At 35.9% G+C, this 23840-nt stretch overlaps 2 protein-coding genes across 3 annotated transcripts in view; one reads left to right on the top strand and one right to left on the bottom strand.

Moving 5' to 3' along the window:
* The window catches only part of ddah1 (dimethylarginine dimethylaminohydrolase 1), a 65718-nt gene extending 60907 nt beyond the window's left edge, over window positions 1-4811 (top strand). For both annotated transcript variants that reach the window (XM_032571541.1, XM_032571542.1), the window contains exon 7: window positions 1776-4811. In XM_032571541.1, the coding sequence (XP_032427432.1) occupies window positions 1776-1892 (117 nt within the window). In that variant the 3' untranslated portion in view covers window positions 1893-4811. The remainder of the gene's footprint in view (window positions 1-1775) is intronic.
* Window positions 4812-5772: 961 nt separating this feature from the next.
* mpl (MPL proto-oncogene, thrombopoietin receptor) lies at window positions 5773-23550 on the bottom strand. The gene is made up of 12 exons (XM_032571538.1): window positions 23214-23550; window positions 21035-21155; window positions 19691-19866; window positions 19085-19236; window positions 18467-18617; window positions 18249-18357; window positions 8905-9065; window positions 8391-8533; window positions 7562-7715; window positions 7274-7355; window positions 6990-7077; window positions 5773-6384 (listed from the first exon to the last, which is right to left on the bottom strand). Exons 1-12 carry the CDS (start codon window positions 23326-23328, stop codon window positions 5944-5946), a joined length of 1893 nt encoding a protein of 630 aa, XP_032427429.1. The 5' UTR covers window positions 23329-23550; the 3' UTR covers window positions 5773-5943.
* Between the last annotated feature and the right edge of the window lie 290 nt (window positions 23551-23840).

Here is a 23840-nt window from a genome sequence, read left to right on the forward strand (position 1 = left end):
ATTGTAGTGACGTTAAAGATATCATCTGCATCAACAGAAGCTTTGTACGCCATATTGCATCACTCCTTTATAAGTGTGTTTAGTTGGTCCCCCCTGGTTGTGCTTTAAGGCCTCACTTGATATCACTACAGGGTTGAAGCAAAAGTTTAAAGAGAAAAATGTCCTGGTTTGGAAGTGCAGTAGGAAAACAGTGGTTTTCTTTTGGAAAATGGCCACAGTGTGACACATTACTTTACAAGGGTCTTTTGAGAACGCTGTAATAGTTCTCACTCCATTTTCTTTTCTTTTTTTTTTGTTTGGAGAATTTGCTTAGAGACGAGAAAATGTTTAGAGCTGTTCTCTTGCTTAATATTTTGTGTCTCTCCCCTGGGATCTATGCCAACAAAAGCGATTTAACAATCACTTGTCTGTCCACAAATAATTATATTTCGTTTGTAAAGTTCATTCCGGTTAATGCTAGAAATGACTGGCGGAAGCAGTATTTAGTTTATTTATATAAAAAAGCTGCAGCTACAGTGAGAAAACCCTTAGTATGTTAATACTGGCAAAATTTACCTTTCATATGAATAGTGCTAAATGTCCATAGAAGACATTTTGTGTATTTTGCACATTTCCCTGTGGCAGTTATGTGTTCCTCATACAACATCACTATGATGTACATTATTTTTAATTTGTGGAATATTGCAAACAAAAATAAGTTACTTTTGGGTTTCTTTTTTCTCTGTCCTGTTTTCATCTAAACTACAGATAGCCCAACTAGCATCTCAGGTGATTGGGATTTGTTCTGTAATCGGTGGGTTGCTGGTTCGAACCAGTCCCTCAGTTCTTGTCTCCTGGCTATGATGCTTTACTTGATTTGCCTGCTGGCTGTGGTTAGAGAGTCCAGTGGCGCTGATTGCATAGCAGATGTGCTTGTATCATTCTGCCCCAGAACAGCTGTGGCTACAATGTGGCTTTCCAACATGAATGTGTGTATGAATGGGTGAACTGCTCTGAAATCATCTGACTTGATAAAGTGCTATACAAATTCAAGCTATTTATCATCTTACCTGTGAAAAAACACTTTAACTTGTTTTTATTTACTTTATTTACCCAGGATCAATGGGGGGCTGGTGTCTAACTTCAGTGGTCAGTGAAACAAAATTGGGGTACATCGTGGACAGGTTTTCAGACCATCACGGGACAAACAGTCCTAAGGGCAATTTAGAGAAACAAATAAATCTAAGATGCAAACTTTGGGACTGTGGGAGCAACCGAGAGTACCTGAAGAGAACTTGGAGTGTACTTTCTACTAGAAATGTGGTAATGTAAAGACTTCCCTTGGTAACGCAACTCTTGAATCACCACGATTGCCTGTGGCAATAGCTGTCATGTCTTGCAAGCTTGTTACGGCTAGAATTTTTGCAGCATTCAAATTTTATATTTGCATTTATTAAGTTGTTTAGCGTTTCTGAAATGAGGCAAATGCACAAGATTTCAGGATAGGGTTGTAAAAATCTGCTTTACAGATGGATTCACTCTGAGTTCCTATCTACCTGACTATCTGGCAAGATCTTCTAATTATTTCTCCTAACTTGGATCATCCAGACACCTTTTTTTTGATGCAGCTGAGCCACTGACTGAACTGGGTCAGAAAAGTAATGAACAGAGTCAAATTCATAAGACATCTTTTCCAATTTCACTAGACTGAATGTGGCATAAATTTTCTAAATATTTTGTAAACACAAAATAAAATTGAATGTCTGTGCTGATACTCTTGTCTTTGTGTCTTGCAGGTGTTTGAAAAGCTGAAAGACCACATGCTGATTCCTGTGTCCAACATGGAGAAAGTGAAAGTGGATGGAGCTCTCACATGCTGCTCTGTGCTCATCAGCAAGAATCCAAACATCTGAGCATGTTGAAAAGTGATCTTTCAGTGCATGGTAATCAAGCACTGCAGCTGGTAAACAGCTTAATGTTGAACAAAAAGAGCAAGTTAGAGGAGAGAGGAGCACTTTCAGTGGTTTTTATTGCATAAAATCTAAAGGGAACCATCAGGTCATCTCTCAAGTACGCTGAAATTACAATAAGACTACCGGTAGTTAAAATGTGAGAGTTGTTTAGACGATCAACATAAAGCATCAGGTTACCAACGTCTTTATAAAAAATCAGGATTGATAATCGAGCTATTTTGCCCCAAAACTTAACACTGACAGTGCTCACTATGTAAACGGTGAACAACAGGACCAAAACAGCTGTCTCTTATAATGTTAGATATGGTTTAAAATCAGTAGAGGAATGTATGTGCCATGTTGATTTACATCCTTGAATCTTATGAGGATTCATAGCTTATGTATTGACTAATCTGTGAATACCATTCAGTGTTTATGACCCTTACAGAGAACCTCAATGAAATTAACACAGATTCAATAGATTCCTATTTTGTCATTGTAAGCTGAAATATTAATAACATTGTTCAACAGATCCAAAAGAAGATGTGTATAGAGTTAGCTTATATTGTTTACATGCACCATTTTGACTGTGATTTACCTTTTGTGTGCTCTTGTGCCTACATAGTGTGAGTAAACTTGCATTTTTAAAGAAATGTATTCTGGACCAACATCAAAGAAACCAGTTCAGCTAGAACTGTCACCTAAACCATAGTTTCACTTTTATTACCCATTCACAGCAAAATTCTGACTGTTTCCATACACTTGGTGCTGAATCTAATTCTGAAAATACATAAATATGTTTAAAAATGGCAATGTAGCAAAAAGCTTGAAAAGTCTTCTGGTATGATGATTGTAAACTTCTTTTTTTAATCCATTCTTGTTTTGATGTTAAAATGTCTGCCCCTCAAAATCCATTATCACTCTTACTTTTAATAACTCTTGATTAAACAAATTGTTCGTTAAAATCCAGTTTGCTATGTAATACTACACAACCACCAACAGTTACAGCATGTTTGTTGGAAAAAAAAAAGATTAATTAAAATATAGTGTACCAACCATGCAAAGATCATGAATGTAGTGCCTCGCATAAGAAATCACACACATTCAACTTTTTTCACATTTTAGTCATGTTACAACAACAGATATTGCATTTCACTTCATGTAATAGACCAACAGAAATTAGTGCATATTTGTGAAGTAGAAGAAAATTACACATAGTTTTCATTTTTTAAAGTAAAACTTTGAAGAGTTACATTTATTAGTATTGAACCTTCTTAACTCTGATACCTCCAAATAGCAACCAATTGCCTTTAGAAGTCAACTAATTAGTTAATAGTGCCACCTTTGTGGGATTAAATTTCAGTATTAATGCAGTTATTCCTTAAAGACCCAATATTAGACCCTTATCAAACAATCATGAAGACCAAGAAATACAATCATTTTGTTGTGGCATAAAATACGGAGAAGATTATACTGTACAACCCTATTCCAACCTTTGAAAACCTCGTTTCTGAAGTTGAACAAACCATTTCCACTTTGAAACAAGGTGTTGGTATCGTCATACTATGGTGTTGCTTTTTTATCATCTCTTACCAGGAGCTGGTAAAAGATGATAAAATAATGATGATGGGGAATATGACCATAGTTTAAGGCAGGGAAATACTGGAATAAAAGCTGACTGGGATAGATATTCATGCATTGCTTTGTGGTAAAATATCACATAAAATACAAGGTAATGTATGTACCCTATTTACATAAGGTAAGAACATTAACATTTGTGGTTTTAACATGACAAAATGTAGAAAATACTTTTTAAGGCACTGTATGTTTTTATTGAAACCAACACAACCCTCCTTCCTACTTCTGCCAGTGCCTTTGTGGAAAATCAATGACTTTTTTCCCGCTGAACGACTCTGAGGTTGCTGCACTTTCTCCAACATCATTAGTTCTGCCTGTGTTTTTGATTACACTGGATGTTTGTTATTCTTGTTTGGCAGTTTTTCCGTCAGAATCTGATGTATGCCATCCTGTCAGCACTCTCTATAGCACAAAATTCAACAGGACCAAATGTGATTGCAGTCAGAGTTTTCAGGACCAGTTAACCACAGCCGTGTGATGAGCTTCCAGTAGAAGCCTACCTGATGTTGTTGCTGCTTAAGTAGCTTCATTTCCGTTGTTGGCGAATTCGTGTTTGAGGCCTGTAAACATGACAACACGATAAATACAAACACATGTCCACAACCCTGCATGTCCATCACATCTGAGGCAGCTCTGGTTCTCGGTGTGATTGTCTGTGAAAGTTGAGGAAATGACATCAGGAGGTGACTCAACCTCCCCCCATAGACATTAGCGTATGGGCAAGTGGGCAGTGATGAAACATGGAAAGAATTCATGTCGGGAGGAAAAGCAGCTTGGGGAGTAAACACTGGCCCTTTCAAATTTTCTTCTTCTGTTGCCTCTCACTTTGAACACATTCTGTCTCTCACCTTTCTCCTAATTCCTCATGGACAACATTGGGCTACTTTATGACTGTGACATCATATGCCCTGGCAGACGCTGCTGATCTGCTGCTGGTGTGATAGCAAACAGTAGTTGGACTGGATAGTTTTTTTTCTAATGCCTTAGCTGCAGTATAATGATCCCCCATACTTGGACTGTAATTCAGAACTAATATAGATAAATTGCAAAATTATCTAAATTTGGGTTCAGATAAAAATATCTTAAAGCTGTTAAAACGTCAAACATGTAGGGTTTACATCCACTCCTAGTTGTTAAAGTGTTATTGTTCCATCTCAGGTGTTTTGGTTTTAATTCAAATTGTTGAACTCCTCTATACTTGAGCCTTTTCCTCTTTTATGAATAAATTAACATTAGCTTTCATCTGTGTTGTGAGTCATTTATTAACCTTAGAGTTGAAACTTCTTTTAAAACAAATAATGACATCTTAATCCTCATATCTCATATGAGTATGCAAAAAGTTCACAAGATCACAAAGCCTGAGAAAATGTGAGTTTATGATTTTGGTTCAGATTCAGTCCGTGGCCCCTTGAAGTCCCTCATTGCGGTAGCACATATCGGCAAGTTGATGTGTGCTGCCACCTAGTGGTATTAAACAAGAACTACAGAACAAAGTACAAGGTGCCTGCGCAATGCGCATAATGTACTGTATATGTTTCATACTTTTCCAGATTTACGACTTACTTTATTTAAAACAGCGACAGTATACAGTACACATTAACCACAAGAGGAGAGATGCACTGTATCAGGATATAGCTCATAGTACTAACTTTGCATTTCAAAAATTGCCTGATACAATTAAAAAAAACAAAAAAAAAACAACATAAAAACACCTGAATTATTATTATTATATTACTTCTGTTTTATTTTTCTATACTTATCAAAGACTTTGCAAGATTTTTCTCTCTAAGAACCCTGACGGCCTTTATTTTTTAAAAACGAAATTTCAAATTTATTATTCTTAACATTTACATGTTTATATTGTAAGTATACAAGCTCTGAGGCAATAAAGTAATGGATTACTATACAGAACAGCTACAAGTAGTTTTAAAAAATTTACTACTATATTGCCCCATACAACAGAATGTAAAGTTAGTTGTTAATATTTGAACTTAATGTTACATGAAAAATATAAGAACTGTTATTATATGTTCAGCATAATCCAAAATACTCTAAAAACAACTGCATAAAAAAGAGCATTTATGACACCACTTATTGTTACACCGGTTATAATAAACATTTCAAGCTTTTTTCTATATATCCGTAGTAATGTTTTAACATAAAACTTCCTTTTAATTTTTGTCGTCACCTTTCTTGTTTTTAATTGTTTTTCAAATGTAGATTTTACTGAAAATATAACAGGACAGACCAGCAAGATGATTTGTTCAAAACTTGCTAACTATGCTTTGGTGAAACCAGTATCTGTTAATGCTCTATGTGAATTGATCGCTTCAGTACAGAAAACTTAAGTTGGAAGCACACTTGTGTTGCATGTTTAGTCGAGGGAAAGGTTAGTATAGAGGTTACTTTCATCGTCTCTGACATTAATATTTTTACTCAAGCTGTCTGTAGACTGAGACAAAGGTAGGTAAGAATGGTTAAAATAGTTGTTGCACGAGCAAGGCTTAAGACAGCAGCATGTAGTATAAAGTTTATCTCCTTCTTCAGGATCTTTTCCATCTTTAAACTGCTCATAAACATAACAGTTTTCCTTAAGGCAGTGAATGGAGAGATCTTTCTTCAGAGTTACATAGTCTCTGAGGGTTTCGCTCCCAGAACTTCCATCTGCCTGATCCTCAATGGAAAAGCTTCCATCAGAGGAGAGGAAGTCAAATTCTTCAGTAGGCTTGTTGAGTACTGGAAGCTCAGCAGACATGATTTCCACTACAGAGGAGGTTGTTTCTTCAAAATACAGCTTCGATGTGACTGGAGGGTCCTGTAAGGTGAGTACAGTAACTCATGTTGAATAACTTAGAATTTATTTAGACATTAAGCTTTAAATGTATTAATTCTGTTGGCATTTATTATACATTTGTATTTGTTTTATGATGAAGTATAAAAAAAGAGTTTTTGTAGTGGTGAACATGTGGGGGGACAAAACAAGATTATAATTTGTGTTTTTTTTCTTGAGGATTCTAACAAAATGAGAGCAATGTTAAATAAATTAGAAGTTTTACAAAGTGGTGGATTTTTATTTAAAAAATGTCTCAGTGACAGCAACATTTTTTTATTTAATGGAGCCTCTTCTTTCATTTTTTTTCTGGGTTTCCCAGTTTGTTTCCTGGTAACCTTAAGAGTTACTTTCTGGACTATTCAGTAAAGTATCTGAAATGTCTTACAAAGTAACTTACAAGTTGCAGGAAAGCAACCACTTTGTTTCATGAAATTTTCACAAAGGTGGCTGGTAAGTCCTGGAAATGACTTTTAAGTTCTGGGAAATTACACACTGTGTTATTTTGTGCTACCATTTTGTTTTTATTTGTTGTTGTTTTGTGTATGATTGCTTATAATTACTTTAAATCCTGTCACTAAATGTTTTACCCATTTCTGCTGGTTGATGTCTGTCAGGAAGCCCTGCAGAACCTTTTCAAGGTTGGGCACTGGTGGCCAAAAAAACAGCTTGAGCTTCCTAAAAAAACCAAAAAACAAAAATTAATTCATAAGGATGTTGTTTTTTTTTCCCTAATACTTTTCAATTTCTTCAAATACCAGATCAGTTTCAGAAAATGTATTATTTCTAAATAGTGATATTTGTTTTAAAAAGGACATAAAATAAATGTATAATTGCTTTTACAACAAAATGAAATAGTTGAAAACAAAAGTACCTGCGACAAAGTAAAATGGTTGTGATGAAGCTGATAGTTATGACCAGGATGGAAATATAGAAACACCACACGAGCTGCATGTCTGGAAACAGTGGAACTAAAGTTAGAATTATGCATTTCTGCAACTATGTTTTTATTCATGAAGCAAAATTAATAAAACTACATTTAATTAGGTTGCCATTTTTATTTTTTTTAATAAAAATAAAAATGGAACATTTTCATACTAAACAAGTTAAAAAGCTTTTTTTTTTTTTACTTTAATATTTTTTTTTATTATTTCAGACTTACCTGTATTATCAGTAGTAGTACCTAAGAGGACATCTGACCAGTCACTCCAGTGTCCTGAATAAATCGACCCATCAGGTTTAGCTCTAACTTTTACACTGAACTGGCCTCCTGATGAAAGACGTACACACATGCTGGTGTTTCGCTGTTTTGTTATCTGCGGGTAGAAATAAAAAAAGTAATTAAATAAATCCATATCCATACTATTTGTCTTCATATTTGATGCATGCATTCTCATTTGTTTATGCATTTTTTGGTACATTATTTAAGGTTTTGTAGTACCTCATAAATACAAACCTTTAGAAACCTTAATTTTACATACATTTGAAATTTTGGAACATTTAAGGCCTATCATGTTGACGTGACAATTTCTTTCTTTTGGCGCCATCTTGTGGTATGATAATGAAATTTTCAAGACAGGATTAACACTAACATTGAGTACAAAAGGTTAAAACATAATACATCTTTTTTTTTTTCCTTTTTCAGATTACCAAGAACAACAAGACTGTACATGATTGTAGAACCGTCATGATGAGCTCTGAACTTCTGCTTCTTTTGTTTTTGTTTCCATATTTACATAATAAATGCAATTAATTCTGCAAACCAACCAAAATTTGAAAAGTTTGTCTTTGACTAATGCTGAGTATTTTCTTTGTGTGTCTTGTTTTGTTTTGTGTGTGTTGTTTCCTTTACTCCTTAACTTTTTTCCAGATGAAAAAAAAGTATGTAGGGACTAAAATGTTGCCCACCATTGTTATTCTCATTGAAAGAGTGACTATTTTATTTTTTAAGTTGTTGATCAGTTCCGCTTTTGTTGGTGGATCTAACTTACCCTGAAGTCTTCGACTGCTTTGATCTGAACATCAACCTCAAACACCATGTGGTTTAGCAGAGACGGGAGAGGAGCTTCCCACTCCAAGCACAACTTGTCGTTAATCAGTTCTCCTTTCAGATGACTTGGTGGGCCACTTTTAACTGTTGACATGAATCACAAAAGGTTATGTAAAAATCTTACTTTTTTGATGAATCATGGCCTGTGAGAAAATCAATAACTTACTGCATTGTTTAAGAAATTGAGCACAAGAAAAGATTCCATTAAATTTATTTGTGTACTGTGATGACCTATAGAAATAAAAATATTATTGATTGTCCATGATTGTTTCTCTTACATATACACCAAAGTTGTGCATATTTGATAGATTTACAGAAATAGTAGTGATATTCTGTACTTCCTAATAAGGATTGACCTCATAAACACAACTTCCCGTAAGAACTTGAACTGTTCTAAACAAAGAAAGCACATCTTAGAGTTTCTCTTCAGTGAAGTGTAACTCAGTATTACTCACTGGACTTTTTCAGCTCAATCTCTTTGCTGAAGAACAGTCGTTTGAGTGGAGCTGCAGTGCTGCTGAGCTTGACCTTCATTGCTCCAGACTTATCTCCATGAAAAGAACAGGTGTCAGAAAGATTTCCATCATCCTGACACTCCATCCAGTTCGAAGGTTGACTGTAAGAATTGGAATATAGCTCATCAAAATTGCAGAAAAACAAATAAAAATCACAACTAACTGTTTTGACAAAATCTCTTTGAAGGCTCTGTATAATATGTCCAGAATTTAAGCTATATAAACCCTTTTTGCAGACATCCTAGATGCCCATATAATATCCACACGTAATTTACAGTCCTAGGAAACTGTAAATGCAATTATTTCACTTGTAAGACTCTACAATGACATATCAAAAATGCTTTTGTTGATATTTTTTTGTTTTATATTAAAAAAAAGGTGTTTCCACCCATGTTTCAATATCTTTAAGAACCACTGCTAATAGCAATGCCTTAGATTGTTTCTATTTGTTTACGTCCCCATATTGGCCAACGTTCAACAATTGGACAGATGACCTCATGATTTATTCTAGAGTACTTTGACACAGGGAGAAATTTGTTGCCAGCTGAATAACTTTCCGCAGGTTCTCTGCCTGCAAAACAAGACCAAATCACCATCACCACCCCACCACCATGCCTGACAGTTGCTTTGAGGTCTTTCTCTTAAAATGCTGTTTGGTTCTCATATGGAAATCTCTATTTTGGTCTCATCTGCATTTATAAAGTTGTAGTACTGTATTGTTTTTTTGTGAGAAGTGTTCTCCAGGCACTTTAGAAACTTAGAAAGGAAACGGGTGGCATGGCTCTCCCACAGCTAAAGCATTGTTGGGGCCTGCCATGCAAAGCAATGGCAGGAACCTATTACTATTGTCGGAGAGAAGCGTCTCTTTAATCTTCTTTATTTTTCTTCCGTCACCGTTAATGCGGCTCATACCGCTGGGTGCTGTTAAGGAATCATGGCTATTTTTGATGGTTTGATATAGGTAAGCTAATGCCATGTGTGTTTAAGTAGACCAACATTCCTTTGGACAAAAGCAGATGCAAGCAGGAGTTCACAGATAAACATTCTTTTGGCAAGGCTGTAATTTAGACCAGCCATAAAACACAAAGCTCTTGAAAGGTTTTAAATTAGGAGGCCATAAAGAATATCTTCCCCGGCTCGCAGGTCAGAGGTCGGGGGTGTCTCAGGAGTTCAGAGTTGTATCTGGAGTGGATCACAACTTAGGAATCTTGGAAACACTGAGGTTTAATTTCTGATACACCTTTTTAATATTAATAGCAATAGTGTGTTAGATTAAAGTATATTACCCAAGATACAAATACTAATCTAGTAAATGGAAATGTATTCGAAAATGTACTAACTATGACAATATTGGAACCCAAAAAGGGAATGGTTTGAATGTTATGTTTTACAGGTTGAAAAGACTTCTATCTCATTATTGTTTGTGATAAGGTAAAGATTCAAATCTTTGGAGAAGCTGACTGCAGAGGAGCAAGATAGGTTTTGTGAAAATAACTTATAACTTTAATAACTAGAATGACTCTTGATATTTGTCATTAAAACTCAGGGGAAGGTCTAAGTATTTTCCAAGGTAGCTCTTGGTTGGTCAAAACAGAGGTACGCCCTATTTGCATATATTAACAAAGAGAAACGCCTTCACTAGAAAAGGGAATGCTCAATAATAAGAATTCAGACAGCTGCCCTGTTTTGCTTTTATGCATCAGCTGTCTCCAAAAGCGCTTTTGATCTTATTCTTTTAATTCTTTTGTCTCAGGTAAAGAAATGTACTTTTGTGTACTCTGAAGTTTTCTTGTTAAATTCATACGGTGTTTTCTATTGAATTAAACTTTGTATTTCTGTGACGTCATCGTGCCTTGCCGTTTCCTTGCCGGCCGTGACGACATCCACTCGGGACCCGGACATCCAGGAGGAAAAAGGAGAGCCATGCTTTTTCCAAAATTAAGCTAACCTAATAACTTTCCTCCTTAATAGTGCACACCTACAAATGAGGTATCAAAACGTGCAGAAAATTCACGCCATTGGAGCTATTATTTTTGGTGGGATTTGGGCTTAACGTGGCGACATAATTCGCAAAAAACTGCGAAAAAAACCCCATTATAAGTCAATGGGAAAAATCCTGGAAATACCCTATTTTTGAGGATTTGCTGTGTCGTCACAAATTCACCTAGAAATGCCATTCAAATTTCATTTTGTAGATACGTCTGTGATCTCTTCGAAAGTGAAGACGGCTCGTCGATACCAATTACGGTTTCTCCACAATTTGCCTCTAAGCGACCCAAACTTTCTCATTTTTGCTCAAATTACAGTGACAGCCGATCTCGGTTCAGATCTGGGCACAACATTTCTTTCTCTCATCACTGTAAATGTTCTGAGTGAGGTACAGATATGAATCTCGGGACTATCGCAGAAGACACATTGAACTGTCATACGCTTAAAACGCTTTTCGAATATGTATTACGGTTCCCGAACAAGAAGGATTTGTTTCCAATGCTTTTTGTCAGTAAAACGTGTTTGCTCTCAAACACACAATTGTGTGTTTGAGAGCTCAGAGCTCACAGCTCACACCTGCTGAGACCATTATTTGCCATAGCAACGGATCTCAAGAGGCTATTGGCTGCTGATTTGGACTACGAATACGCATCGCTGTAGTTCTATCTATCCTCAGTTGAAACAGATCAGGACTGAGAACTGGCCTTTAGAACTACCCGCTGCTATGGGCTGTATATAACTGATTTAACTCAGTAACTGTTACACATGGGATTAGTTTGGAACTTTAAAATTAAGCATACTGAAAATTTCAAAATAAAAGCCTTGAATATTTTACATGACGTAATTGCTCTTTTTGGCCGTATATGACTTTTTCATCCAAAGCAATGTTACACATGGGATTAGTTCGGAACTTTAAAATGGAGCATAATAATAATTTCAAAATAAAAGCCTTGAATATTTTTACATCAGGTAATTGCTGTTTTTGGCTTTATGTGACTTTTTCATCCAAAGCACTGTTACACATGGGATTAGTTTGGAACTTTAAAATTAAGCATAGTGAAAATTTCAAAATAAAAGCCTTGAATATTTTACATGACGTAATTGCTCTTTTTGGCCGTATATGACTTTTTTATCCAAAGCAATGTTACATACACATGGATTAGTTCGGAACTTTAAAATGGAGCATAATAATAATTTCAAAATAAAAGCCTTGAATATTTTTACATGACGTCATTGCTCTTTTTGGCTTTATTTGACTTTTTCATCCAAAGCACTGTTACACATGGTATTAGTTTGGCCCTTTGAAATGAAGCTTAACAAAAATTTCAAAATAAAAGCCTTGAATATTTTTACATCATGTAATTGCTCTTTTTGGCTTTATTTGACTTTTTCATCCAAAGCACTGTTACACATGGTATTAGTTTGGCCCTTTAAAATGAAGCTTAACAAAAATTTCAAAATAATAGCCTTGAATATTTTTACATGACGTAATTGCTCTTTTTGGCTTTATTTGACTTTTTCATCCAAAGCACTCTTACACGTGGTATTAGTTCAGAACTTTAAAATGAAGCATACTGAAAATTTCAAAATAAAAGCCTTGAATATTTTACATGAAGTAATTGCTCTTTTTGGCCGTATATGACTTTTTCATCCAAAGCAATGTTACACATGGGATTAGTTCGGAACTTTAAAATGGAGCATAATAATAATTTCAAAATAAAAGCCTTGAATATTTTTACATCAGGTAATTGCTGTTTTTGGCTTTATGTGACTTTTTCATCCAAAGCACTGTTACACGTGGTATTAGTTTGGCCCTCTGAAATGAAGCATACTGAAAATTTCAAAATAAAAGCCTTGAATATTTTTACATCAACTACTTGTGTTTTGAGCATTATATAACTATTTTAACCCAATGACTATTACGCAGGGGATTAGTTTGGCCCTTTGAAATGAAGTTTAACAAAAATTTCAAAATAAAAGCCTTGAATATTTTTACATGACGTAATTGCTCTTTTTGGGTTTCTTTGACTTTTTCATCCAAAGCACTGTTACACATGGTATTAGTTTGGCCCTTTGAAATGAAGCATACTGAAAATTTCAAAATAAAAGCCTTGACATATTTTAGATCAGATAATTGCTCTTTTGAGCAATAAATAACTGATTTAACCCAATGACTATTACACATGGGATTAGTTTGGACCTTTGAAATTAAGCTTAACAAAAATTTCAAAATAAAAGCCTCAACATGCCCCTGAGGTTAGTGCACCGCCGCAGGCAGTGCAATAATATTATTCTGCATTATCTGTTTCTCTCAGGTTAGGGAACTGCCTTGCGCAGCAAGGCAGTTCATTAGCATTAGCATTTTAGCTTAAATAAGCTATTAGCTATTTATTGGACTTATTAGCCATGTTTAGTATACTGAATGGAGTAAGTCCATTATAGAGAACATCCTAGTGATGTCCCACATGCTAGTGACAGCAATGATGCTAACATTAGCATTTTGCTAACTACTTGCGTTTTCAGCATTATATAACTGATTTAACCCAATGACTGTTATACATGGAATTAGTTTGGACCTTTGGATTGAAGTTTAACAAAAATTCCAAAATAAAAGCCTTGACATATTTTACATCAGATAATTGCTCTTTTGAGCAATAAATAACTGATTTAACCCAATGACTATTACACATGGGATTAGGTTGGCCCTTTGAAATGAAGTTTAACAAAAATTCCAAAATAAAAGCCTTTAATATTTTTACATCAACTACTTGCGTTTTCAGCATTATATAACTGATTTAACCCAATGACTGTTATACATGGAATTAGTTTGGACCTTTGAATTGAAGTTTAACAAAAATTCCAAAATAAAAGCCTTGAATATTTTTACACCAGCCACTTGTGTTTTGAGCATTATATAACTATTTTAACCCAAGGACTATTACGCATGGGATTAGTTTGGCCCTTTGAAATGAAGTTTAACAAAACTTCCAAAATAAAAGCCTTGAGAAAATTTTAAATCGTACTGAATGGTGCACGTCCGCCTCGCTTAACGTTCTTGCGGTTCTCCGCGTGCCACTGATTACGTTGCGGCGTTCTTTGGCGTCGATGCCGATTTGTGGCGTGACGACGCCGGGCCCAAAACCCCACGGGCGCGCCTTGGCAGGCCCCGGCTAAATTTCTTCCGAAATTTTCTAGTTATTATTATTGTTGTTATTATTATTATTGGGGCCTGCCCATAGCAATGCATAAGGAGAGCAGTACTGACTTGCGAAGCAAGTCAGTACTGCCTCCATGCATTGCATGGCAGGCACCTATTATTCTACACCCAATAGAATGTCTCTTTATATCTTTATTGGGGCCTGCCATGCAAAGCAATGGCAGGAACCTATTGCTATTGTCGGAGAAAGTGTTTCTTTATTCTTTATTTTTCTTCCGTAACCGTTAATGCGGCTCATACCGCTGGGTGCACACCTACAAATGAGGTATCAAAACGTGCAGAAAATTCACGCCATTCCAGCTATTACTTCTGGTGGGATTTGGGCTTAACGTGGCGACATAATTCGCAAAAAACTACGAAAAAAACCCCATTATAAGTAAATGGGAAAAATCCTAGAAATACCCTATTTTTGAGGATTTTCTGTGTCGTCACAAATTCACCTAGAAATGCCATTCAAATTTCATTTTGTAGATACGTCTGTGATCTCTTCGAAAGTGAAGACGGCTCGTCGATACCAGTTACGGTTTGTCCACAATTTGCCTCTAAGCGACCCAAAGTTTCTCATTTTTCCTAAAGTTAGAGTGCGTCTCTGGCTGCTTAGAGTGAGAGATGAAGACAACTTTTTCAGCCCAAATCATTTTTGAAATCGCCATCACGCCCACAAATATCGCACGATTAGTATCACAATCGGTCCTGACATTGATACGCCTGTCTGCTCCGGTAAAATGTTTTCGAAATTTATCTAGACCGTACGGTTTTCTGTCACGGTGCTTCAGAGCAAAGTCATGCGACAGGATTTTCTGAGGCTGTCTGAGGCTCTCTCCCATGTATTTGAATAGAATTTCAGATCTGGGCACAACATTTCTTTCTCTCATCACTGTAAATGCTCTGAGTGAGGTACAGATATGAATCTCGGGACTATCGCAGAAGACACATTGCCCTCTCATACGCTCAAAACGCTTTTCGAATATGTATTACGGTTCCCGAACAAGAAGGATTTGTTTCCAATGCTTTTTTTCAGTAAACCGTGTTGGCTCAAACACACAATTGTGTGTTTGAGCATGTATGACTCACAGCTCACACCTGCTGAGACCATTATTTACCATGGCAACGGAACTCAAGAGGCTGTTGGCTGCTGATTTGGACTACAAATACGCATCATTGTAGTTCTATCTATCCTCAGTTGAAACAGATCAGGACTGAGAACTGGCCTTTAGAACTACCTGCTGCTATGGGCTGTATATAACTGATTTAACTCAGTAACTGTTACACATGGGATTATTTTGGAACTTTAAAATTAAGCATACTGAAAATTTCAAAATAAAAGCCTTGAATATTTTACATGACGTAATTGCTCTTTTTGGCCGTATATGACTTTTTCATCCAAAGCAATGTTACACATGGGATTAGTTCGGAACTTTAAAATGGAGCATAATAATAATTTCAAAATAAAAGCCTTGAATATTTTTACATCAGGTAATTGCTGTTTTTGGCTTTATGTGACTTTTTCATCCAAAGCACTGTTACACATGGGATTAGTTTGGAACTTTAAAATTAAGCATACTGAAAATTTCAAAATAAAAGCCTTGAATATTTTTACATCAGCTACTTGTGTTTTGAGCATTATATAACTATTTTAACCCAAGGACTATTACGCATGGGATTAGTTTGGCCCTTTGAAATGAAGTTTAACAAAACTTCCAAAATAAAAGCCTTGACAACATTTTAAATCGTACTGAATGGTGCACGTCCGCCTCGCTTAACGTTCTTGTGGTTCTCCGCGTGCCACTGGTTACGTTGCGGCGTTCTTTAGCGTCGACGCCAATTTGTGGCGTGACGACGCCGGGCCCAAGCCCGACGGGCGCGCCTTGGCAGGCCCCGGCTAAATTTCTTCAGAAATTTTGTTTTTCTAGTTTATATCTTTATTTATTTTTCTTCCATCACCGTTAATGCGGCTCGTACCGCTGCGTGCACCCCCACAAAAGTGGTATCAAAACGTGCGGCTCGGTGCCGAGAAGGGAGCTATTATTTTTATAAGGAATCGGACTTACGATGGCGACGTAAAAAGCGTCAAACGGGCCAAATTTCCAACTGCCGAAACGCAGAGCCTAACTGACACCAACTGCCGCTTTTTTAGAGTGAGAAATGAAGAGAATTTTTGACCCCAAACTAATTTTGAGATCGCCCTCACGCCCACAAATATCGCCCAATTGGTATCAAACTCGGTCATGACATCGATACGCATGCCTGCTCCGGTAAAATGTTTTCGAAATTTCTCTAGGGCTTACGGTTTTCTGTCAAGGTGCTTCAGAGCGAAATCATGCGCCAGGATAACTGACGCTCTCCCAGATTCACTTCCATGTATTTCTGAAAAATTTCTGAGCTCTGCATGCACCATTTTTGTCTCATCACTGCAATTACTGTGAGTGAGCTACAAATATGAATCGCGGTACTATGGGAGACGACAAATAGCCCTCTCATATGCTTCAAACAGTTTTCCAATACGTCTCTCGGTTCCTGAACGGCAAGGAGTTGTTCAGGCTGCTTTTTCCATGTAAACCAATGGGGTGTCTCACAAAGATAGAATTTTTTGTCCACCTTTCTCTCACACACACATGACAGTTAGCAGAGGATTGATAACCATAGCAATGGAACACAGGAGGGGATTGGCTGCTGGTTAGGACTACAAATACGCATCACTGTAGTTCTATCTATAGTGGAACCCTCAGTTGAAACAGATCAGGACTGAACTGGCCTTTAGAACTACTTGTGTTTTGGGCTTTTTATAACTGATTTTATCCAACCATTGTTACACATGGATTTAGTGTGGCAATTTAAAATTAAGCTCACTGAAAATTTCAAAATAAAAGCCTTGAAAATTTTTACATCAGGTATTTGCTCTTTTGAGCTTTATATAACTGATTTAACCAAATGACTATTAGACATGGGATTAGTTTGGCCCTTTGAAATGAAGCTTAACAAAAATTTCAAAATAAAAGCCTTGAGAAGTTTTACATCATGTAATTGCTCTTTTTGGCTTTTGTTGACTTTTTCATCCAAAGCACTGTTACACATGGGATTAGTTTGGCCCTTTGAAATGAAGCTTAACAAAAATTTCAAAATAAAAGCCTCAATATGCCCCTCAGGTTAGTGCACCGCCGCAGGCGGTGCAATAATATTATTCTGCATTATCTTTTTCTCTGAGGTTAGGGAACTGCCTTGCGCAGCAAGGCAGTTCATTAGCATTAGCATTTTAGCTTAAATAAGCTATTAGCTATTTATTTGACTTATTAGCCATGTTTAGTATACTGAATAGAGTAAGTCCATTATAGAGAACATCCTAGTGATGTCCCACATGCTAGTGACAGCAATCACGCTAACATTAGCATTTTTGCTAATTTTAGCTGATACACTTACTTTATCATACTGAATGGTGCAAGTACATGTTAGTAAACATTCTTGTGATTCTCCTCATATGATTGCAGCTTTCTTTAGCATTGATGCTAATTGCTAGCATCAGAACGCTGGGTCCAAACCGACGGGCACACTTTGGCAGGCCCCGGTTAAATTTCTTCAGGAATTTTCTAGTTATTATTACTATCATGTTTTCCAGCTTGCTCCATTTCTCTGTTGGTATAATGAGGACTATATGGCTAAGTGGAAGGAAATGTGGGAAACTGGATTTCCTTTAAAAGCCCTGATTTGTGATAGCAGTCTGTTGGCTCACTTGGGAGTGATAAATTGTTGGATACATCTAACATAAAAAAGTAATGAATGCTTACTCCAGTGGTGCCCAAAGTCTGTCCTCGAGGGCCGGCATCCTGCATGTTTTAGTTCTCTCCCTGGTGGTAGAAACAACCTTTTCAGCATGTCAATGTTCTTCTTAGGCCTCTAATGAGTTGTCATTGGATCCAGGTGCGTTAAACCAGGGAGAACTAAAACATGCAGGATATTGGCCCCCGAGGACCAACTTTGGACACCACAAGCTTACTCTTTTTCTATCACAAATATCAACATTTACATGCTGAGCCCTGCAGAGATTGAACACACACCTATAGATATATAAGGATATTAGTACCTAGAGTTATAGAAGAGCTTGTAATCATTTTCTGCACCATATTTGGTGCTATTCCAATGACAGGTAACACGTTGCAGGTCAGAGGTGAAGCATACCAGGGAAATATCATCTACAAGAGAAAGGTTGTTATTTTTTAAGTATAAGCATCAGTTGTAAGAAAGTATGTATATGTATGTGCAGGCATTGCATCCAGCCAGTCTGTTTTCAGTCAGACACACCTGCACTTTGGGGAACTATTGCTCGCACAGGTTTCGACCAGGCACTCCAGTATCCAGGATGTGCGTCTGGTCCATTTTCACATTTCACAGAAGCCTGAAACTCAACCTCCTCACCTGGTTCCAGTGAGAGCAGAACGCTACTGTCTTTTCCCTGCAAACAAGAAGTATTACTATACAGTAAGTATTTATCTTGAACTATTACCTTATAGATTGATTAGAAAGAAATGGCTCATGTTTTATCCTTTCTTCTTTAAAATAGTTAAACTTTCTAGCATATGTTGGTCCCAGACTAATATTTGACCAGTCATTTGTTATTTATTCAAGTATGAATACTTGAATAAATAGTATTTATTGTGTACACAATGTGTGATTGTGTACACATCAGGAACATAAAAGAATGTTCCTGATGTGTCAATCCTATAAAAGTGAGTTGGAAATGCATTTACGTTTTGACCAAAATATGATAAATTCAACTATTATGTTTCATTTCAAGGTGTTTTATGGCTCGGCTTAACTAAACATGGGAAAGATCTGTGAGGTGGCTTTACTGAGCACTGTATGGTATAAATTCAATTTAAGCAAAAAAAGTATAATAAATGTACTTAAAGCATATATTACCTCTACTGTTTTTTCCCCAAGTGTCTTGGAAGAATAGCAAATTCTATATTTCTCTTTCCATATGTGTTTTAAATTTGTGTCCAGAGAAATAAGCATTTTTCCCACAGTGTCTCCTGGCTGTAGGGAGACAATGGAGGGGGGATCCAGAAGACCTGCACATAAAATATAGCAAAAATAAAAAATATTTTTCCTAATACGACTGGAAGTTCTCAAAACTTTGACTAAGATACATCAAAAGGCTAGCCTTGCTTCTTGGTTTTACATCACAGCCCAAATTAAAATGCAAAGCAGACATGAAATTCAAATAGAAATATTGAATGGAATCAGCAGCTTGAGACGAAACACAATATCTCTAAAATAGATTTAGTCTCTATATTTATAAATTTAAAGAGAACTCAAAAGAGCAAGTGTGAATCAAACACCCTCACAAACGGCAGGGAAAACTGCATTAAAACAATATAAAATGCTTAAAGGGGGAGATCCATCTTTATACCTATGTTTATGCATGATCATAGCACTGAACACATCAAACTTTGAGCATACAGTGTTAATGTTTGTTTATGATTTCACAAGAAAAAATTAATAATGTTAAAACAAGTTTCTTACAAAGATCCTCCACATAGACTGTCCGCTTATACAAAATGATGTTTTTGGTCTGATCCACCACTTTCACTTCCGTCCCAACGTATGTAAAGATATCCCACCGTGGAAACGAACAGACATGTAGGAAAGTTCCGTTTTCTGTTCCATCGGTAGACATTTTACACTTCTTACTTGGGTCCCTTTAGTGATAAATTTGTGTATACAAGAAACATGATGTATTAGAAAAGAAAGACATTTTTACAGAAAATGTCACACAGATCAAAAGCAGTTTAAACCAAAATATTTTCAAAAATATAATTTCAAAATCCTCTGCTTTAAGAAAGCTTAATGATGATCCTTTTGGCTGCAGCAGGGAAACAAAGCAAACACATATTGGAGCATATACACATTCTACACCTCCCATATAGTTTTTTTCCTCCAAGCTCTTTGTACAAAAGTAAGTTTCCATCAGACTCCACCTCCATGTTTGATAGTTGTAGGAGATGTTATGCATTTTAGAAATTTGTGCTGCTAATTTGCCACACATCTCCGAATCTCACATCACTCCTGAAGTCCTATGGTAATTTTCATAGATAACTTTAGAAACCTGAGGTGCACTGCTTTACACTTTTCAAAGAAAAAAAATCCTTTCTCTTTTCTCTTTTTTAAACAAGTGATGTTTGCCAACCTTTCTTATTAGACCAGACTGACAGTTACAACTAACAGCTGATATTTGGAAAAGGCTGATATTGAAGTTTCATGGACTTTCCTGTGATTTAGAACTGTTTCAGGATTTTCTTACAATTGATATTTTTCAAACTGCAGAATAATGGACCTCTTGCAGCCCTTTCTAGATTGATGCTATTCTAAAATAAGTAAGTAAATAAACGGTACCTTTTACAGGTAAGAAACAACAGAGTGCTTTACAAAACATAAAAAACTAAGAAGATAAAATTTAAGTGGAGATAAAACAGCATACATGTGACATAGGACAAAATAAAACTACCGTAATTAAAAACCACTCCGAATAAATGTGTAAAAATAATTTTTTACACATGTACATGCTGTAGTTACTACAAACATGGTTTCATACAGTAACAATGACATGTTGTTTTATTAGGGGTGGGTTCACCTACAAAAAGAGAAAAAAGATTTACTTTTTATTATGACTGTTTATATCAGTGGCTGACAATTCTGGTCTTCAAAGGACCAAATTCATGCATTTTCTTGCAGAAGTTGGTGAAAGGCTGCAGAGATAATTGAACTATTTGATTGAAGACAACACGTCCGAAGAGCCCAATTTGTGTACCTGAGGTTTAAACTGACTTACAAGTGTTACAGAGAAAAACTGGACTATTAAAAACATACCATTCAATATTATAGAGAAAATCATACGTCCCGTTGTCTGTGGTCTCAAAGAAGCAGGTGAAATCAGTCATTGTTCGAGTGAAACACTTTGGATCTTCTTCATCTTGTATGAGCAAAACATCTGGTCCAGAAAAAAAATCACATAAATATGATGCATATATGACAGAAAATATAGTTGCCAATGAGAGCCATTGAAACATCAGAACATCAATAGTTGGTAATATCCACTTTGGCTGATAGAACACTTAGTCTTTGTTTATAACATTTTACAAAGTTTGAGCATGCAAAGAAAGAAATCTTTGACCGTTCATCTTTACACAATCAAATGACTGAGATGACAAGAGTTCAGCTTTCTGGTCTGCTCAATTATTTCTGAGTTGATTTGGTCAAACATTTTCCTGTTGAAAGCGGCAATTTCCACGTAGACCAAAAACGACCTTGTATTTTAAAGCCCTCATGACACCATACAACAACAAATGGGAAACAAATGAGCCCACAGCATCACAGATACTACACCACGTTTAAAAGTGGGCATGAAGGTCATGTCTACATTCAATATAATAAAACTTATGTACAGAAATGATTTAGGTTATTTCTTTTAAATGAATTGTTGGTGGTGCCAAACAATTGGGGCAAGGAAAAAAGTTCCCTTTTAATATGGGTTTGTTGTTTCTCAAGTTAACTGTTTTCCAGTTCAACCTGCTGGATTGGTAATTCAGGGAATTACGAATATCCCAGTTTATTTGGTAAGGAAAAAGTGAAGGGTTCACTATGGAACTTTACAACTTAGAAAGGAAACGGGTGGCATGGCTCTCCCACAGGTAACGCATTGTTATTATTATTATTATTATTATTATTATTACTATCATGTTTTCCAGCTTGCTCCATTTCTCTGTTGGTGTAATGAGGACTATATGGCTAAGTGGAAGGAAATGTGGGTAACTGGATTTCCTTTAAAAGCCCTGATTTGTGATAGCAGTCTGTTGGCTCACTTGGGAGTGATAAATTGTTGGATACATCTAAAATAAAAAAATTGGCAGAAGCTGGGTAATTTGACAAAAATGGATAAATCATTAAACTTATTTAGGTGAAATGCATTTGTTACAGAATTCCCTCCCATCTGAGACTTCAATTTTAAATCCTGTGGATAAAGAAGGGTCTTACAATGTGCCTCACACTTACAGAAAATTATATTCTGTTAAAAGTTTCCAGCTTATGCAGAACATACAGTATATGGCTTAAGGAAAAAAAGATTTCTTTTAAGATCTCTAAAATTTTACTGCAAGTGGCAAAACTACACGGTCTTGCGACAGTTGATACAGAATTCTACGAGATTTTAAAGTCAGCGTATTGGTCAAAGACACATTTATTAACATACACCTTTGTTGATAACTGATAAACAAATTATAGGTTATTGTTCCACTAGCTCCTCAAAAGCTAGTTTGAGCTTCCACTGGCTCTTCATTCTGGAAAGAACATTGCTACAAAGCCCTAATAAGATAAACTAAGACACCAGTCCAGGATAAATATGATGCGCATAGTTTGTATCTTTACTATTTGGAATTAAAAAGATGCTATGACACATCTAATATTTGTAGGCTAAGTCAAATCTATGTAAGAATATACTATCAGATTGTGCAGATGTTTTGCAGTAAATAAGTGGTATTGTAGAGTTTGAAAACAAAAAAAGGAAAGATGTTTGTAATAAGCAAAATGTAATTTTTTGTACAGCTGTCATTCTCTAAATAGAAATGAAACAATTTCTAAAAATTCCAGTGTGACATTAGGAATTTATTTTTAGACTTTTCAGGTCTCCTTGACAATAGGTGCGGACCAAAAATATCTCAACAAAACTTGTCATGTTTTTGGGAATACAAAATCAGGCATGAGGAGTCTTAAAGAAAAATAATATTTGTTTTCCTCCAAAGCCAGAGTTGCATTTTTTGTACCTTTGTCTTCTGCAAGATGTTATCTTGTTCTGACAAATATAACTTTAACCTAAATTAAATTAAAGATAAAATTATACACAGTCTGACAACAAACTTAAAATATACAAAATAAATGTCTCTATGAATTGATAGGCATTTCCAACAAAAAAAAAAAAAAGTGCAGTTAGTACAGCAAGGGGGGTAAACATAATTTAAATTTCATCGGAACGTTTCAACATATATACACTTACCTTGCTTTGACAAATTATGCTCAATGTCAGCATTGCAGTGCAAGAAGGGCATCAAGTCAAAATGCATCCACAAGCTAAAGAGAAATATCTCCCATATGCAATGCTGAGTCATCATTGACTGAGGAGTTGTGCTTCCAATCCTGATTTAAGCTCAGCTCATGTTTGTGTTTATTGTGTCTACTTCATGCAGTTTTGAGTGGGTGTATGTGGGTGGGCTTTAACAAGTTCAGAAGGGTCGAACTAAAAAGCTGAGCCTAAAACAGGAAGTGCGCTCTATCTGTGGTGGAAGCTGACACCAAAAAAGGCAAAATAGGAGGAGAAATGTACACTGTTTTTTTTTCTTCTTCTTCATATTTTTAGGACACAAGAGCATAACAAATGACTGCTGGAGATTCCAATTATCATGATCTCCGTTGTATGTATTGGTAGATATTCTTATTTGTTGTGTTGAGTAAAAGATTAGTAGGTGAATAATGATAGTTAAGCCAATATAATCTTTAGAAGACTTGGGACTTACCATTTCTCGGGATAATGTACTTTACAATGTAAAGCACAGGACTTCATAAGCTTTCAAATTCTTTGTTCTACAGTTTGTGAGACAGTCGTGCCATCCTGAAAAACAAATAA

This window comes from Xiphophorus hellerii, chromosome 9, assembly GCF_003331165.1.
Source record: "Xiphophorus hellerii strain 12219 chromosome 9, Xiphophorus_hellerii-4.1, whole genome shotgun sequence".
Lineage (NCBI taxonomy): Eukaryota > Metazoa > Chordata > Actinopteri > Cyprinodontiformes > Poeciliidae > Xiphophorus > Xiphophorus hellerii.